Raw genomic sequence first — 19,303 nt, 5'->3', positions numbered from 1 at the left:
ATAATAATAAAAAAAGAAAAATCATTTGGCAAATATAAGTGTGTCTATGTAAAAAGTAGAATATAAATATGTTTACCTCCACAAATCTAGCATTGTTTTAAAAAGAAAAGCCCTGGATTATTCAAACTACAACAGTGATGAATGCCTGATCTGCAGTTGACCCTTGAACAACACAGACTTGAACTGTGCAGTCCACTTATGTGTGGATTTCCTTCTGCCTTTGCCACTCCTGAGACAGCAAGACCAACCTCTCCTCCTCTTCGAAGGTCATTCAAAGGTCCTGCATGTTGCAGATGTTTTCACATGGAACTTTCCTGGAGAGAATCCCAAGCATGGTTCACATTGGTTCTCTCAAGCTGGGAAATACCGGAAATGATTATGTTGCTATGACTGTAGCCTTCCAGTGAAAGTCCCATTTCTTTCTGTCCTTCAATCCAGACTGGCTTTCAGACACAAAAAGAAAAATACTGCATGATCTCACTTATATATTGGTGTTGCGGGAAGTCAGGACCCCGAATGGAGGGACCGGCTGAAGCCATGGCAGAAGAACATAAATTGTGAAGATTTCATGGACATTTATTTGTTCCCCAAATTAATACTTTTATAATTTCTTACCCCTGTCTTTACTGTAATCTCTGAACATAAACTGTGAAGATTTCATGGACACTTATCACTTCCCCAATCAATACGATTGTGATTTCCTATGCCTGTCTTTACTTTAATCTCTTAATCCCATCATCTTCGTAAACTGAGGAGGATGTATGTCACCTCAGGACCCTGTGATGATTGCATTAACTGCACAAATTGTTTGTAGTGCATGTGTGTTTGAACAATATGAAATCTGGGCACCTTGAAAAAAGAACAGGATAACAGCAATGTTCAGGGAACAAGGGAGATAACCTTAAACTCTGGCTGCCTGTGAGCCGGGTGGAACAGAGCCATATTTCTCTTCTTTCAAAAGCAAATAGGAGAAATATCACTGAATTCTTTTTCTCAGCAAGGAACAGCCCTGAGAAAGAGAATGAGTTCCTAGGGGGTGGCCTCTGAAATGGCCACTTTGGGGATGGCTGTCTTTTACAGTCATAGATAAGGGACGAAATAAGCCCCAGTCTCCTGTAGTGCTCCCAGGCTTATTAGGACAAGGAAATTCCTGCCTAATAAATTTTGTTCAGACCGGTTGTCTGCTCTCAAACCCTGTCTCCTGAGAAGATGTTATTAATGACAATGTGTGCCCAAAATTTCATTAGCAATTTTAATTTCACCCCGGTCCTGTGGTCCCGTGATCTCGCCCTGCCTCCATTTGCCTTGTGATATTTTATTACCTTGTGAAGCATGTGATCTCTGTGACCCACACCCTATTTGTACACTCCCTCCCCTTTTGAAAATCGCTAATAAAAACTTGCTGGTTTTACGCTTCAGCGGGCACCACAGAACCTGCCAACATGTGATGTCTCCCCCGGACACCCAGCTTTAAAATTTCTCTCTTTGTACTCTGTCCCTTTATTTCTCAGACCAGCAGACACTTAGGGAAAATAGAAAAGGACCCATGTGAAATATCGGGGGCTGAATTTCCCCTGATATATTGGGCCTAAAAATAAACAGAATACAAAGAAACAGAGAGTAGAATGGTGATTACTCAAAGTTAACTTGTCTCAGAAACTGACACAGTGCAGGATGCAGCATCTTCATCTCCCTGTCTCATGACTTCACCACTGACACCTCGACCAATCAGCAATCTCCACACTTTAGCCCATCACTCATGCAGACTCCCTAAAAACGTCATGTCCACACCTGTGATCCCAGCACTTTGGGAGGCTGAGGCGGCTGGATCACGAGGTCAGGCGATCGAGACCATCCTGGCTAACACAGTGAAACCCCGTCTCTACTAAAAATACAAAAAAATTAGCTGGGCGTGGTTGTGGGTGCCTTTAGTCTCAGCTACTCAGGAGGCTGAGGCAGGAGAATGGTGTGAACCCAGGAGGCTGAGCTTGCAGTGAGCCGAGATCGCGCCACTGCACTCTAGCCTGAGTGACAGAGCGAGATTCCGTCTCAAAAAAAAAAATAATAATAATAATGTCCAAGTCTCTCCAGAAGGCTGATTTGAGGCTTCCTGTCTCTTCCTCCTTCAGCTGACCTATGATTAACAAACCCTTTCTCTGCTGCAATTCCTGCTGTTTTGGTGTTTTGGTCTGCTACCACTCCATGGGCAATGGAACCCTGTGGCCCTGTAACAATCCACCTGCCTCAGTCTCCCAGTAGGTGGAATTACAGGCCTGTGCCAACATCCCTTGCTCTTTAACAAAAGATTTGACATAAATGGTTATCACCTGAATTTTGTCTCTTTGGGAAATAGAATGGAGCTTCTTTATAAGTGAATATGATTATGCATTTAAAAATCTGTTTGACTTAATGAATAATTCAAATGGACTGAATACAGACATGGAAAAATGTAAAATAAGCAGCTCAGTTTTATTTATATTTCTTATTCTAATCTCTTCTTTCAGAATAAAACAAGTTGTGACCTACGATCTGCTTAGTTTCGTCGTTTCTACTGCAGGAGTGTGAAATAGTCAATTTCTACGTCCAGGAAACTCTCAGGAGATCTGGGGTATGTATTTCAGGAATAAGTTGTTGACTCATATCCCCCATATTTGCATATGTGATGTGACCCTGGTGGGTAGTTTTGAGGTAAACCTAAAAGTCTTCCTTGTTTTACAGAAATTCGTTGAAGTCTATCTTCCCACATCAGATAAGGAGTCTTACCTCCTCTTTCAGCACATATAGGTTTTGAGTTTAACAAAACTGTGAAAACAGTACCCTGGTTGCACTAGACATGGCACATACTATTATGTAACAGCCAAGGTTTTAAACTTGCAAAAAAATTCTTCGACTTTTCAAATGCAGGAATGTTGAAACATCTGTACACTTGGACTTTCAGGAAATTGTCCTTGCCAGGAATGTACACTAACTACCCCGACTGGATCATTATACAACATATATATGCATCAGTACATCAGATTGGCTGGTCCAAGTGTAGTGGTGTTTACAACTAATTGATCACAACCAGTTACAGGTTTCTTGGTTTCTTCTTCACTCCCACTGCTTCATCTGACTAGCCTATACATATCAAAATATATATCACAATAAATATAAATAAAAATACATATCATAATTTGTCAAATAATTTATCAATTTAAATACATGTGGAAAAATTCAAATACTTTTAAAACTCAACAAAATTAAAAATGAAGAAATATTACTTTTCTCAGGTAGATTGTATCATTAATTCATTTAGTAAGAAAATAAGAAATTTGAGAACTTTTAAAGCACTCTACTGAATAAAAATTTAATTAAATTACTATTTTCTAAATATTAATAAACCAAAGAGAGTAATAATAACATCTTATTATTTGTTTTAATAGGAGAAAAATCACTGTATAATGAGCATTTCCAAATACAAAGAACCAATGTGAACATGTATAATACCTAAAATATGTTAAAAGATAACTCCCATGTATGTGATAGCTTAATAATTTCTACTTATGTGTTTTTATTAAATTAACCTTGTTCTATTTTAGTGGCTTAAATCTTGTTGCCAATATAAATTGAACTCAGAAAGAAATTAATGTATGCAGATTCATTATTACTGTGGATGCTTGAATAACAACATTCAAACTATAGGGTTTCATAAAGTTTAGAAACACAAAAACATTGACATAATGTGAATAAATACGTTTGTTTCTTCCTCCATTGAATTTACCCTTGACATGCCTTGAAACATCTAAATACATAATCAGAACTCATTTCTGAACCTTGGACTAAGGCCATCCTATGTTGTTAGTGACTCAACCTAGAATATCCAAAGTCTCAGTGGACAATCCCCAGTGAATACCAGCAAAACAACTGTTAATCTCATTCTCCAGCTAAAAAGGACTGGATTCATGGTTGCTACTGAAATCCAGTGAAGGTCTCTGAAATCTCGTGTGTAGGGAAGAAAAATGAATATATGCATTTCTTTAAGCAATATTCTTAACGCTTACTCAGAAAAATGAATTTGTTCCTATGATGACTGTAGGACTGCTGTCAGCTAAGCAAAGGCACTGAGTGTTTGGAAATGAGGAAATAATAAAGGTACTAATTATAATTGTATTTTTAAATTTTTATTGATCACAGCGAAGAAGGGACTCTGGCAAGTGCTTAACAGAACTTTGTTTCAGAAATAGAATTGAGGTGAATTTCAGCACTAATAACTGTACTTTCTCTAACACCATTCATCAGAAATATTGGAGTATGAAATGCAGGCAACCAAAAGTGGTTTTGCAGCTAATTCATAAATGTGCTTTCTGGAGGGGAAGGGAAATGATGGTCAATGGAAGAGACAGGGATACATTATATTAGACTATGCTTTCATGGGCTCAAGTGAAATTAAAGAACCCACATTCACAGTAATTATTGTAAGGGGTAACATTTCCTTGTACCTACTTGGTTGGTGTTTTGTTTTGGTTTGGTTTGATTTCTTTTGCCATGAGTGATGTGCGATTGTACGATGCTCATTATAATCTTAATGCTGCTTCTTACTTTGTGATCTAGAGAAGTTCGCTTACAAACTCTGAATCTCAATTTTTGTCATCTAAGATGTCGGTGGTGATGTCAATGTAAAGAGCTTTTTATTAGGATTAAAACCAGTGGAATCACGGAACAATCCTGACATATTGCAAGGGCCAGTGTGTGGAGATAGTCAATAAAAGTTCATGCTGGTATCATTCCATTCATGTAGGACATCACTGGGGTTGAAGGCTGGTTTTTCTACTTGTGATGAAAATATCATCAGAAATTTTTCTGCTCTCTTTTTCCTCCTGTGTATAACATCATTAATGCTGATGCCTAGGTATATACATTTTAGGAGAGTTACAAAAATGAAAGCAAGTAGAAATGTTTTTAAATAGGCTTAAAATATTTATTGCTATTTTGGTGGATAAAAAACTAAGGGACAGAACCCACATGGATTTATTTTTACATAAGAAAAAAATGTCCTCTTCACATTACTGAAACAGATGTATAATAAATATCCTCTTCGCATTACTGAAACAGATATATAATGGCTGAGACTGCTTTCTCGTTAGGGACAGGGCTCTATTTTTTCTAACAATAATATTATATGATAGAATTAGAACCCTGGAACATGAATAATCAAAGAGATGCTACATTGGTGTTCATGAGATATTGTAACATCGCAGAACATATCTCCTGCTCCTCACCACTTGTAAAGTCCTGTTAACAAGAGCAAGGTCTGGTAGAAAGAAAGATTTTTTATTCCAAGCTTAGCTGAGGGGAAGCAGGACAGGCTTCTGCTTTAATGGGCAGTGCTTCCCCTTCTGGGGCAGTAGGCAGGGTCTTTTAAAGGGGTCTTGGCTTGAATGGCATGCAGGGGGTGAGGAGATGGGGTCCAATGACTTGCTTCTGATGTATTTTCTATCCAGTGGTCTGGCTGGCACCATTGCAGGCAGAGCTGGGCTGTAAATTGAGGCAATCTCCTAGTGGGAGGGAGTTTTGGGGGTGCCTGATTTTCTTCAAGGTTCCTTCTCTAGAACTTTTAAGTAAACACAAAGTCAAATAAGCTTGCCTTGTAGAATGTGTCTGGTGGAGAGTGTAAAGGATAGATTTGCATTCCTAAACAGTTAAGTAAGAGGTAGGGGGAGATCGGAAAAATAAATTAGTTATTTTTCTTTTTTAAAAATAGGGTACTCAGTTACAATATGGCATTACATATGAGATCTGATGTGCCATTTAATATTCTGATATATATTACTTTTCCTCTTTTTAAAAGTAGGATAATAACTCTCATGGAAAGTTTGTCATCGACTGCCCTATATAAAATACAAATAATAGAAATGTTTGGAATGTTAATTGTGTTAGTAATTTCAAATAGTACATGTTCTAATTGCCAATAATTAAACTACTAATATAAATTCAAACTATTGCATCAGTCTTAATGCTGATCACATATTGTTTCCAAATGACATGTATAAAAAGTAATTTGTTCTTCCAAATTGTCCCTCACAAATAATCAGAGGTCGTAAAATAATTGAAAATAAATTGCTCTGTAGAGGCTCAGAAACTTGCCTGAATTTTCTTAAAATGTATTTGGACATCCAAATATGGAATAATTTCAGTATATTTAAATGTTTTTATTATTTTTTCTTATTTCATACATAAGATAATACATATTACCTCATGTATTAAATATACATAAGATAAACTGCACCATTTAAACTATTTGAAGTGTTCAGGTCTGTGGCACTAAGTATATTTATATTGTTCTGCAACCATCCCCACCATTCATCTCCAGAATAGTTTCATTGTCTCCAACTAAAATTTTGTTCTCTACACAATTATTCTCCTTGACTCCCTTCCCCCATCCCCTGGGGTCCAGCATTCTACTTTCTGTCTCTATAAATTTGACTACTCTGGGTACTTCATGTACGTAAATTCATACAATACTTGCCTGTTTCTGGCTTATTTTACTTAGCATAATGTAATCAAGTTTCATCTATGTTGTAGCATGTGTCAAGATTTCTTTCATTTTAAAAACTGAATAATATTCCATTGTATGTACTCATTACATTTTTTATTGATTTCTCTGTGGATGGTCACTTAAGTTGTCTCTGCCTTTGGGGTATTGTGAATACTGCTGCTGTGAACGTGGGCATATAAGTATGTTTTTGTGTGTCTTGTTACCGTGGGTCCACATTCAGAAGTGAAATAGTTGGAACCTATACTAACTCTGTTTAATTTTTGAAGAAATTACTATACAGATGGTCCAGAAACACAATAATTTGACAACTTTTTGTCTTTACTATGCATTTATAAAAACATAAAACCCTATCGTAAATCAAGGAGCATCTGGAATTACAATGGTTTGACTTACAATATTTTAACATTGAGATGACTTTTTCAGGATAGTAAATGTATATTTTACTTACAATATTTTCATAATGGGTTTATCATGATGAAACCCATCATAAATCGAGAAGCCTCTCAATCATTTTCCACAGAGGCTGTACAATTTCATTTTGCCACTGACTATACTTTTATGGTTTTAGCTCTTACACTTAGGTCTTTGATTTATTTTGACTTAATTTTTCTATATGGTGTAAAGTAAGCATCCAATTTCAATATTTTGAATGTAGATATCTAGTTTTTCAAACACTGTTTATTGAAAAGACTGTCCCTTCCACATTGAGTAAACTTGGTTTGCTTGCCAAAAAAATATTGCTGTGTATATGACAGTCTATTTCTTGACTCTGTTTTCTATTTCTTCTTCTTCTTCTCCTTCATTTTTTTTTGAAACAGGGTCTCACTCTGTCACACAGGTTGGAATGTGGTGGTGTGATCTTGGCTCACTGCAACCTCTGCCTCCTGGGCTCAAGCAACCCTCCCATCTCAAGCCCCCAAGTAGATGGGACTACTGGTGCGAGCCACCACACCTGGCTAATTTTTGTATTTTTTTGTACAGACAGGATTTTACCATGTTTTACTGGCTGGTCTCAATGTTCTGAGCTCAAGCAATTCTGCCTGCCTCAGCCTCCCAAAGTGCTGGGATTTCAGGTGTGAGCCATGGCACCTGTCCTCTCTTTTCTTCTATTGGTATACATGTCTGGCTTTATACCAATGTCATACTGTTTTGATTTCTGTAGTTCTTGGAAGTGGAAAAATTCAAGGATGCTCACTCTTACCTCTTCAACGTAGTATTGGAAGTCCTAGCCACAGCAGTCAGAAAGAGAATGAAATAAAGGACATCCAAATCAGAAAAGAGGAAGCCAAACTGTCCCTCTTTGCTGATAATATGATTGTTTACCTAGAAAACTCTGAAGCCTTCTCCAGAAAACTTCTAAAACTGATAAAAGAATTCAGCCAAGTTTCAGGATACAAAATTAATGTACACAAATCAGCTGCAAATAATAAACTGCTTAGGAATATACCTAACCAAGGAGGTGAGAGAACTCTATAAGGAAAACTACAAAACACTGCTGAAAGAAATCATAGACGAAACAAACCTATGGAAACACATACCATGCTCATGGATAGGTAGAATCAATATTGTGAAAATGACCATATTGCCAAAACAATCTACAAATTCAATGTAATTCCCATCAAAATACCACCATCATTCTTCACAGATGTAGAAAAAACAATTCTCAAATTCATATGGAACCAAAAAGAGTCTGCATAGCCAAAGCAAGACTAAGTGAAAAAAACAAATCTGGAGGCGTTTGGTAAGTTTTAAAATCAGAAAGTATCAGTTTTTCAATTTTGTCCTTAAAAAAACGTTTTCCAGATTTTTTGACTATTTAAGGTCCTTTGAAATTCCATATAAATTTTAGCATAGGTTTTTCTATTTCTGAAAAAGATTTATCATTAGAATTTTCATAGATTCCATTGAATCTTTAAGTGACTTTGGATATTCTTGACATCTTAACAGTGTTAAGCCTTCCAGTCTATAAATACAGAATGTATTTCCATTTATCTGTGTCTTCTTTAATTGTTCTAATCAGCATTTTGTCATTTTTCAATATATAAGCCTTTTACTTCCTTGGTTAGGTTTAATCCTTAAGTGTTTCGTTTCTTTTTGATACTATTGTAAATAAAATCACAATCTCATTTTTAGATTGTTTATTGTTAGTGTATAGCCACTTGAAGCCTAGGTTCAGAACAGACATAATTTTGCTTCTGACACTTTCAGTGAGTCACAGCAAATTGTGGGTGTATAGGAGTGCAAAAGGTTTTGGCTGTTGATGTTGCATGCTGCAATTTTGCTTATTGTGTTAATTATTTATAACAGTTTTCTTTGTGTGGAGTCCTAAGGTTTTCTACACATATAGTTATGTCATAAACAAATAAAAATTATTTTACTTCTTTCTTTTGAATTAAGATAACATATTTATCTTTCCCTTTTTTTTTTTTTTGTTCAATCGCTTTGGCTGAACTTCCAGTAATATGCTGAATAGATGCCGTGAAAGTGGACATTTTTGTCTTTCTCCAAATCTTAGACTAAAAAGTGTCAGTCTTGGCCGGGCACGGTGGCTCACGCCTGTAATCCCAGCACTTTGGGAGGCCAAGATGGGCGGATCACGAGGTCAGGAGATCGAGACCATCCTGGCTAACACGGTGAAACCCCGTCTCTACTAAAAATACAAATATTTAGCCGGCTTGGTGGCGGGCGCCTGTAGTCCCAGCTACTTGAGGGGCTGAGGCAGGAGAATGGCGTGAACCCGGGAGGCGGAGCTTGCAGTGAGCCGAGATTGCGCCACTGCACCCCAGCCTGGGCGACAGAGCGAGACTCCATCTCAAAAAGAAAAAAAAAGTGTCAGTCTCATATTATGATGAAGCTGTGGGTTGAATTCTTAACTGTGACATAATTTTTACATCACTTTAATGTTTTATTCAAGTAATGCATAGACATGGTGACAACAGTCCACAGGCTAAAATATTGGACACATAACAGACCCTTCCTGAACCCAAAGGTAAGGACTTCAAATTTTCTTACCAGTTTTTCCCTATTTTTGTCCATGTATTTTCAAACAATATGCTTATCTGCTAATGCTTGATTTATATATCCCAAGTACCAGCCCTTGACTCATGACACAGGCCACAGTCAATAGTGACCTGCTTCCCCCAACATCACTACCCCCACACTCGTTACCTTTCTCCCATTCTGTCAACATAATTACATTCCACTTTATATCTGCAGTAAGGGGTTGACAGCATCATCTCGTCTTATGAAATTTATTGATTAAATACATAAAATATATACTCTTGTAAATCCTGATGGTGATACACATATACATAGATTTCTTCTGATTATTATTACTACTATTTCTCTCAGAAACTTAAAATTTTTAGAATGTTTCCTAGAAGACAGAATTTTCATGAAATATTTTACTAAAAATATTTCTCACTTACTTTGTGATTTTACATGCCATCTGAATATGGTGGCTAATATATTTCAGTTCTGAGAATTTTTGTATGGTATTGAGTTTATTATTATTTGCTGTGTGCATTTCTGGGAATGCCTGTAAGTATATGTTGGTCTTGTTGCATTACTTTTCTAATATTTTTGTCTCTTCTAATCTTTTCAGGTTTTTTTTTCCTTCTGATAGATTTTTCACTTTCGTATTTTGAAACTTTCATTTAATGCGGTATCAATTATTGTGTCTTTAATTTCAAAGAGTCATTTATTGTTACATTTCACATCCTTGTATATAGCTAATGATATTTATTTGGTGGATTTTATAACATATCATAGACATCTTCATTCCTGAAAATAGGAATTCTTAATTTTAAAAACTCACTCTTTTTTCAGGTTTGTGATAGTTTTAACTCAGTGTACATACACGTGTGTTGATCCTTAAGTGATTGTTCATCTTTGTGTGTGTGTGTATAGATGTGAGTTTGCACACTGTGTGGATCTTACTCTTTCATATTGTTACACTTCCTCAAAGGTCGGCTGACCTTTGGCTCTAAAATAATTTTCAAGCCTAAAAACTTCATTCCTTTTATGTATCCTGTGCAAAGTTGTCCAGTGATGTCTTCTATCTGGAGAAGAATACTCGAACCACCTCTACCTAGAAAACTGTCAGGTTGCTGTTTCCTTTTTTCCATTTAAGTGAACGGTCATTTCTCCAAATCCTGTCTTTTGAAGACGTAAAGTGATTTATTGTCTTTGCTTCCTTATTGCTTAGATTACATTATACTTTATGGATCTTAACAAAAAATTGATAAATATACTTATGATCCCTTCATATGAATGGGAGGATCCCTAAAGTCTATGTAATCTAAGCATGAGGGAAGCAAAGACGCAGAATATACATCGTATTTGGGGAGAGCTTGAGCAGACACATGGAAGCTAAAATGAACTTGGCATATAGATATTGAGATAGAGGGTCTGCATTAACTTGAGAATTCAGAAATTGGATGAGAAGGCAAAAGAGAATGGACATTTGATGGTGGTGGACATTCAAAATCAAGACTATGAATTACATTTCATGAAAAAGGTACTTAAAATAACAATTCATTCTACATTTTTAAGTAGAAGAACCAAATAATGATGTCTAACTTAGAGAAAGTTTGACTTCGAATTATTATGCAAAGACAATTCAAGAAGGAAATATAAGTTCCTCCAAATGAATCATAGGCTGCTGCAGTTCTACAAGTAAGTCTTAAAGAATAAATTTAGTGAGAAAAATCATCCAGAAAAAGTAATGCTAATTTATTCATAATATGGATCCATAGCATATGCATTTAATTTACCTTTCCATGCCTATGTTTAAGCATAGCACATGATCTTAATGGCATCTGAGATTGTGTTGGGCATCAAACATTCCTATCCTTTTGAAGTTGTAAGACAAATGATTTTTCCTATAAATGTATATATTTTTTAGAAAAAAATTTGGTTATAAATATTTGTCTCATCAAATATTAATCTCTGTGTAAGAAAATAATTTTTTTTAAATAGAATAAATGAATTCATCATTTAAGTGTTGTAAAGTTCTATAAATAATTCACAGTCTAACTAAATTAAGGATTTTTAAAAACAATTGGCTTACTATTCTATAAGTAGTCCCCTCTCATTCACTGTTTTGCTTTCCATGGTTTCTCCTGTGATCAAATGTGGTCTGAAAATATTGCATGGAAAAGTCCACAAATGAACACTTCATAAATTTTCAGTTGATTTTCAGTCATAGCCCAATGTCGCATCACAGTGCCTACCTTGTTCCCCTAACTTTAGTCATCATGTAGACATTTTGATTTCCCAAGAAGCATTTTGTCATCACAAGAAAAATGAGCACTTTTTCAATATGATGGTTTGAAAGAAAGAAAAATATAGATTGCATTCACGTATGTTTTATTACAGTATATAGTTGTAATTGTTCTATTTTATTTTGTTATTTTTGTTAATCTCTTCCTTGCCTAATTTATAAATTAAAGTTTATAATATACATTTATGGATATAAAAATAGTGTATATAGGGTTCAGTATCAACCCCAGTTTCAGACATCCACTGGGAGTCTTGTAATGCAGCCACTGTGGATAAAAGTGAATTACTGTGCTTAATTTACCCTTTTGTCTCCCTTCAGGATGGATTGTAGGAATGCCCCATGGAAAATTACAATCAAACATCAACTGATTTCATCTTATTGGGGCTGTTCTCACAATCCAGAATTGGCCTTTTCGTATTCACCCTCATTTTTCTCATTTTCCTAATGGCTCTAATTGGAAATCTATCCATGATTCTTCTCATCTTTTTGGACACCCATCTCCACACACCCATGTATTTCCTACTTAGTCAGCTCTCACTTATTGACCTAAATTACATCTCCACCATTGTTCCAAAGATGGTTTACGATTTTCTGTATGGAAACAAGTCTATCTCCTTCACTGGATGTGGGATTCAGAGTTTCTTCTTCTTGACTTTAGCAGTTGCAGAAGCACTGCTCCTGACATCAATGGCCTATGATCGTTATGTGGCCATTTACTTTCCTCTCCACTATCCCATCCGTATAAGCAAATGAGTGTGTGTGATGATGATAACAGGATCTTGGATGATAAGCTCTATCAACTCTTGTGCTCACACAGTATGTGCACTCTGTATCCCATATTGCAAGTCCAGAGCCATCAATCATTTTTTCTGTGATGTTCTAGCTATGTTGACGCTAGCCTGCACAGACACTTGGGTCTATGAGGGCACAGTGTTTTTGAGCAGCACCATCTTTCTTGTGCTTCCTTTCACTGGTATTGCATGTTCCTATGGCCGGGTTCTCCTTGCTGTCTACCGCATGCACTCTGCAGAAGGGAGGAAGAAGGCCTATTCGACCTGTAGCACCCACCTCACTGTAGTGTCCTTCTACTATGCACCCTTTGCTTATACCTATCTACGTCCAAGATCCCTGCGATCTCTGACAGAGGACAAGATTCTGGCTGTTTTCTACACCATCCTCACCCCAATGCTCAACCCCATCATCTGCAGCCTGAGAAACAAGGAGGTGATGGGGGCCCTAACACGAGTGATTCAGAAAATCTCGGTGAAAATGTAGACATACGTTCTGTCTTAGAGTCAAAGCACTAGGTTCATATCAACTTAGCAGTGTACAGCAGTGAAGAAAAACATTATTAGATGCCCAGTGTGTCAAACAGATTAATCTAGAGGATTTGTCTTTTAATTTAGTCTTGACAATATTATAATACATATTCTAAGACATCTATTTTGATTTTGTTTGTGTGTGGTTTTTCTTTGTTTGTTTGTTTGTCTTTTTAATGGATTTTGGCTCTTGTTGCCCAGGCTCTAATGTAATGGTGCAATCTCAGCTCCCCATAACCTCTGCCTCCTGGGTTCAAGTGATTCTCCTGCCTAGCCTCCTAAGTAGCTGTGATTATAGGTGTGAGCCACCACGCCCTGCCTGTTTTTTTTTTTAATCAAATATAGGTCATATATTTTCTACTAAATTGTGGGCAACAGGGTTTCATTAACATGTAGAAATCAAAACAATAAAGGTCCAAACTAATCATATCATTCAGCATAATAATTACATAATAGTTGTTTATCTCCCATTATTATAAAAATAAGACAAAAATAACAAATTATTTGAAATTACTGAATCTAATTGAATATTAAATAGTTTTTATTTACTCTCAACTGGTATGTATGTCTTCTTCTTTTTCCTAAAGTAATGTTTTACTAATAAGTTTACCTGAGGATAAATAATTATGTTTGTGGAGCAGCCAATTTGGCTTTAGAAAAACAAGAGTTTCTCTATAAGAAGTTCTATAGAAGTTACAGTCTATAGACCCTCTTAGACTATAGTTGACTTAGTGGAGTGTGGAGTAGGTTATTTGAACCATTTCCCAGTCACGTCACAACACACTCAACATTTGCCTCCTCAGTTGCCACAGGTATTTTCATGCAAGACATTCTCTTCTGCACAATTTTGTTTCCACTTACTCTTCTCATAAATCAATAGGACTGTTCAGCTTGGATTGGGATCAGCTCCTCTGTTCCACTATTTTTATACCTGCTTAGGCATGTGCCTAAAAGGATCAACATTATTTCATAAAGGTTATCTGCTTAGGTCCATTCTCTGAGTGAAAGGCCATTGCTCTCCAGAAGAGCCCATTCCTGAGAGACTCTTTTATCTCTGAGGAGAGGAGGCAAGAAGGAAGGTAGAATGAGCAAGTAAGAAGAGCCTCATATTATCCAAGTGACAGCAGTGGTGAATGACTGATACGCAGTTGGTCCTTGAGCAACACAGATTTGAACTGTGCAGGTCCACATATATGTGGATTTTGTTCTGCCTCCACCACTCCTGAGACAACAAGTACAACCTCTCCTCCTCTTCCTCCGCCTCAGCCCACTCAACGTGAAGACAACAACGATGAAGAACTTTATGACAAACCTCTATCCCTAAATAAATAGTAAACATATTTTCTCTTTCTGATTTTCTCAATAAGATATTTTTTTAGCTCACTTTACTGTAAGAATAGAGTATATAAGACATATAAGATACAAAGTATGTGTTAATTGATTGCTTATGTTATTTGTAAGGCTTGCTGTCAATAGTAGGATGTCAGTAGTTAGGTTTTGGGGAGTTCAAAGTTAAATGCATATTCTACTGCATGGCGGTCAGTGACCCTAATTTCCACATTGTCCTAGAGTCGTCTGTACTACAATTGGAATAATCATTTTCAAACAAGAACATTAACATTTGAATAGGAGATACAAATATGGATCTGGATATACTCATACCAATTAAGTATTTAGAGTTTACTAGAGTACTGAATAATTTAAATTTTGACTTATAGAATGACAAATGTTTATGTCTTTCTTCTCCTCTAATTTAAATTAAGTAGAATTTTCTCATCATTAGGACTGTATGAGAATGTCATAATAATATGAGAAAAGTTAGTAGTTGCCTGGTGTTGAAAGATTTACCTAATCTCACATAAATAACCAAAACAGCATGGTACTGGTACCAAAACAGAAATATAGATCAATGGAACAGAGCAGAGCCCTCAGAAATAACACCGCATATCTACAACTATCTGATCTTTGACAAACCTGAGAAAAACAAGCAATGGGGAAAGGATTTCCTATTTAATCAATGGTGCTGGGAAAACTGGCTAGCCATATGTAGAAAGCTGAAACTGGATCCCTTCCTTACACCTTATACAAAAATTAATTCAAGATGGATTAAAGACTTAAACGTTAGACCTAAAACCATAAAAACCCTAGAAGAAAACCTGGGCTTTACCATTCAGCATATAGGCATGGGCAAGGACTTCATGTCTAAAACACCAAAAGCAATGGCAACAAAAGCCAAAATTGACAAATGGGATCTAATTAAACTAAAGAGCTTCTGCACAGCAAAAGAAACTACCATCAGAGTGAACAAGCAACCTACAAAATGGAAGAAAATTTTCACAACCTACTCATCTGACAAAGGGCTAATATCCAGAATCTACAATGAACTCAAACAAATTTACAAGAAAAAAACAAACAACCCCATCAAAAAGTGGGCGAAGGACATGAACAGACACTTCTCAAAAGAAGACATTTACGCAGCCAAAAAACACATGAAAAAATGCTCACCATCCCTGGCCAACAGAGAAATGCAAATCAAAACCACAATGAGATACCATCTCACACCAGTTAGAATGGCAATCATTAAAAAGTCAGGAAACAACAGGTGCTAGAGAGGATGTGGAGAAATAGGAACACTTTTACACTGTTGGTGGGACTGTAAACTAGTTCAACCATTGTGGAAGTCAGTGTGGCGATTCCTCAGGGATCTAGAAGTAGAAATACCATTTGACCCAGCCATCCCATTACTGGGTATATACCCAAAGGACTATAAATCATGCTGCTATAAAGACACATGCACACGTATGTTTATTGCGGCATTATTCACAATAGCAAAGACTTGGAACCAACCCAAATGTCCAACAATGATAGACTGGATTAAGAAAATGTGGCACATATACACCATGGAATACTATGCAGCCATAAAAAATGATGAGTTCATGTCCTTTGTAGGGACATGGATGAAATTGGAAATCATCATTCTCAGTAAACTATCGCAAGAACAAAAAACCAAACACCGCATATTCTCACTCATAGGTAGGAATTGAACAATGGGGACACATGGACACAGGAAGGGGAACATCACACTCTGGGGACTGTTGTGGGGTTGGGGGAGGGGGGAGGGATAGCATTGGGAGATATACCTAATGCTAGATGACGAGTTAGTGGGTGCAGCACACCAGCATGGCACATGTATACATATGTAACTAACCTGCACATTGTGCACATGTACCCTAAAACTTAAAAGTATAATAATAAAAATAAATAAATAAATAAATAAATAAATAGCAAAAATACAAAAAACAAAAACAAACAAGCAAAAAAAGACAATAAAATAAAAGACAAGTGCTTACCAAGCACTTACTCCACTGTGAGGGACACAGACCATCACATGTCACATAAAATGATGAGACAATCTGGCAACTGCAAGTTAACTTAGGTCTTTTGTTCTTTCATTGTAATGAATAAAATTAATCATAATATTTTATCAATCTTGTCTACATTAATATTTTAAAACTCTCTTTCTCATGTTTTATAATCACTGCCTTGCTCCAGATCCTCATCCTCTCTTCACTAAAGTTTTTCAAACTAAATCAAAATATAATTTGAAATTTGATATCATCAGCTAAGATTCTTAACTAAAAAAAAAATAAATTCATCATAATTAAACAGAAAATATAATATTTTAAGAAGATGCAACGGCTTGCCAAATCACCAAAAAATGGACACTAGTAAGGTCTGAAAACCTGCCACCATAAGCAGTTTCCAATATGTGCTTGATAATGAGTTCTGTGAAGTCACCACTCTTGCTCCTTCTGGGTGCCATTCACAGCCCTAGAAACTTGGTGAATTTATTTCTGCGGTGTCCATGTAGCCTTAGAGGATTTGCACCCGCCCTGCTGCTTTGAGCTACCCATTCCCATGTTAAAATCTGGGATCCAAAAATCTAATATAGACTCTCCACCTATATACAATAGCCATAGCTGAAAGTCAGGTAGAGAAGTAAGTATTTGAGTTCTATCAGAGAAAGTGAAATGTTTGCTTTCTGAGGCATGTCAAAAGAGAGTTCAGATACATAAAGGATGGTAAGTAAATTCTACACTATATGTTGAGGCAACAGTCCCACGGCCACAGATTTATCTATTTACATGGGCCGATATGAAGGAGATATGGAATATGTGAGAAGTTTGTTATATGCATGATACTTGGAGAAATATTCATGGGAGAAGAAAAGAGTAGACATGATTTGTATTTCTCAAGCAGGCCAACAAATTTCGGTGGCCCTATTTGGACAGACATTGAATGGAGTTGCAAGAGAGGCAGATAGATGGACTAGACATGAAAGACTTTGTGAAACTTACTGGAAAGGGGTCCTGATCCAGACCCCAAAAGAGGGTCCGTGGATCCTGCACAAGGAAGAATTCAGTGCAGGTCCCCAGTGCAAAGCAAAAACAAGTTTATTAAGAAGGCAAAGTGTGAAAGAACAGCTACTCCATAGACAGAGTAGGGCGTTCCCGAAAGTAAGAGGAGGACGTGTCCACCCTAGGTACAATACCTGTTTATATATAGAATAAAAAAGAGCATGGGGAGATGTGCTCTGCTACTAGGGTTTGTGATAAAGGATTAATTTTCTTAATTAGTATATTTTTCAAGAATCAATATTATTATCTTTAAAGAAAAATTAAGAATGCCTTTGTTCTTAGGATGTCGGGATATCTGGACACTCCCAAGTCTGGATCTGTTTAGTAAACATTGTCAATCTGTTTCCTTAGCCGTAAACATCTAAAGGCTCAAAATACCAAACTTTCTAGAAATATCAAACTTTCTAGGAATACCAAACTTTCTGGGAATGCAGCCCAGCAAGTCCCAGGCTCATTTTCCAGCCCTCACTCAAGGTGGAGTCGCTCTGGTTCAAAAGCCTCTGACAAAACGAGTGGACAATAATTATGTTACCAAGATTGTAGCCTCCCAGTGCAAATCTCAGTTTCTCTTTTTTCTGTCCTTCAATCCAGCCTGGCTTTCAGACACAAAAAGAAAAATACTACATGATCTCACTTATATATTGGGCCTAAAAATAAATGGAATACATAGAAACAGAGAGTAGAATGCTGGTTGCTCAAAGTTAACTTGTCTAAGAAACTGACTCAGTGCAGGATGCAGCGGCTTCCTCTCCCCGTCTCATGACGTCACCACTCACTCTCCACCAAGCAGCAATACCCACACTTTAGCTCATCACGCATCCGGACTCCTTAAAAACGCCATCCCCAAGTGTCTCCAGAAGGCTGATTTGAGGCTCCCTTTCTCTTCCTCCTTCAGCTGACCTATGATTATTAAACTTTCTCTGCTGCAACTCCCACTGTTCTGGTGTTTTGGTCTGCTACCACTTCATGGGCAATTGAACCCTGTGGGCCTGTAACAATCTTCCTGCCTCAGTCTCCCCATAGGTGGAATTACAGGCCTGTGCCACTGTCTCTTGCTCTTTTACAACAGATTTGACATAAATGGTTATCATCTGAATCTTGTATCTTTGGGACATAGAATGGGGTTTCTTAATAAGTAAATATGATTATGAAATTAAAGAACTATGTGATTTAATGAATAATTCAATTGCACTGAACACAGACATTTAAAAATGTAAAATAAGCAGCCCAGTTTTATTTACATTCCTCATTCTAATCTCTTCTTTCAGAATAAACCAAGTTTTGACCTACTCTATGCTTGGTTTTGTGCTTTCTACTGTAGATGTGTGAAATAGTCAATTACTGCTTCCAGAACACTCTCAGGGAGAAGTAGCGTATTTCAAGAGTAAGTTGCTGACTCATATCCACCATATTTGCATACTTGACCCTCGTGTGTAGTTTTGAGGTAAACCTAAAAGTCTTTCTTTTTTACAAAAATTGCCTTGAAGTCTGTCTTACCGCATCAAATAAGGATTCTTATCTCCTCTTTCAGCACAAATAGGTTTTGTCTTCTGTCTTTTGAAGATGTGAAAACAGTTACCTGGTTGCACTAGACATGGCACCTACTATTATGTTAAAAATCACGGTTGTATACTTAAAAAAGGAATTCTTCAGCTTTTCAAATGCAGGAATATTGAAACATCTGCACACTTTGACTTTCAGGAAATTGTCCTTGCCAAGGCTGTACACTAACTATGCTGACTGGATA

The 19,303-nt window shown here is 36.7% G+C and overlaps 2 protein-coding genes across 2 annotated transcripts in view; both read left to right on the top strand.

Moving 5' to 3' along the window:
* Positions 1-19,303, top strand: part of OR2L13 (olfactory receptor family 2 subfamily L member 13) — a 176,182-nt gene that overhangs the window by 98,729 nt on the left and 58,150 nt on the right. The window contains exon 2 of the mRNA XM_019032895.4: positions 2,505-2,608. The gene's annotated coding sequence lies outside the window, so the exon portion shown is untranslated. The remainder of the gene's footprint in view (positions 1-2,504; positions 2,609-19,303) is intronic.
* LOC101133713 (olfactory receptor 2L2-like) lies at positions 11,472-13,437 on the top strand. The gene is given in 1 exon segment (XM_019032947.4): positions 11,472-13,437. A coding segment is annotated over 1 exon segment (936 nt). The 5' UTR covers positions 11,472-12,158; the 3' UTR covers positions 13,095-13,437.

Source organism: Gorilla gorilla, chromosome 1, assembly GCF_029281585.2.
Source record: "Gorilla gorilla gorilla isolate KB3781 chromosome 1, NHGRI_mGorGor1-v2.1_pri, whole genome shotgun sequence".
NCBI lineage: Eukaryota > Metazoa > Chordata > Mammalia > Primates > Hominidae > Gorilla > Gorilla gorilla.
The sequence above is the reverse complement of the archived record's forward strand: the minus strand, read 5'-3'. Positions and strand labels throughout refer to the sequence as shown.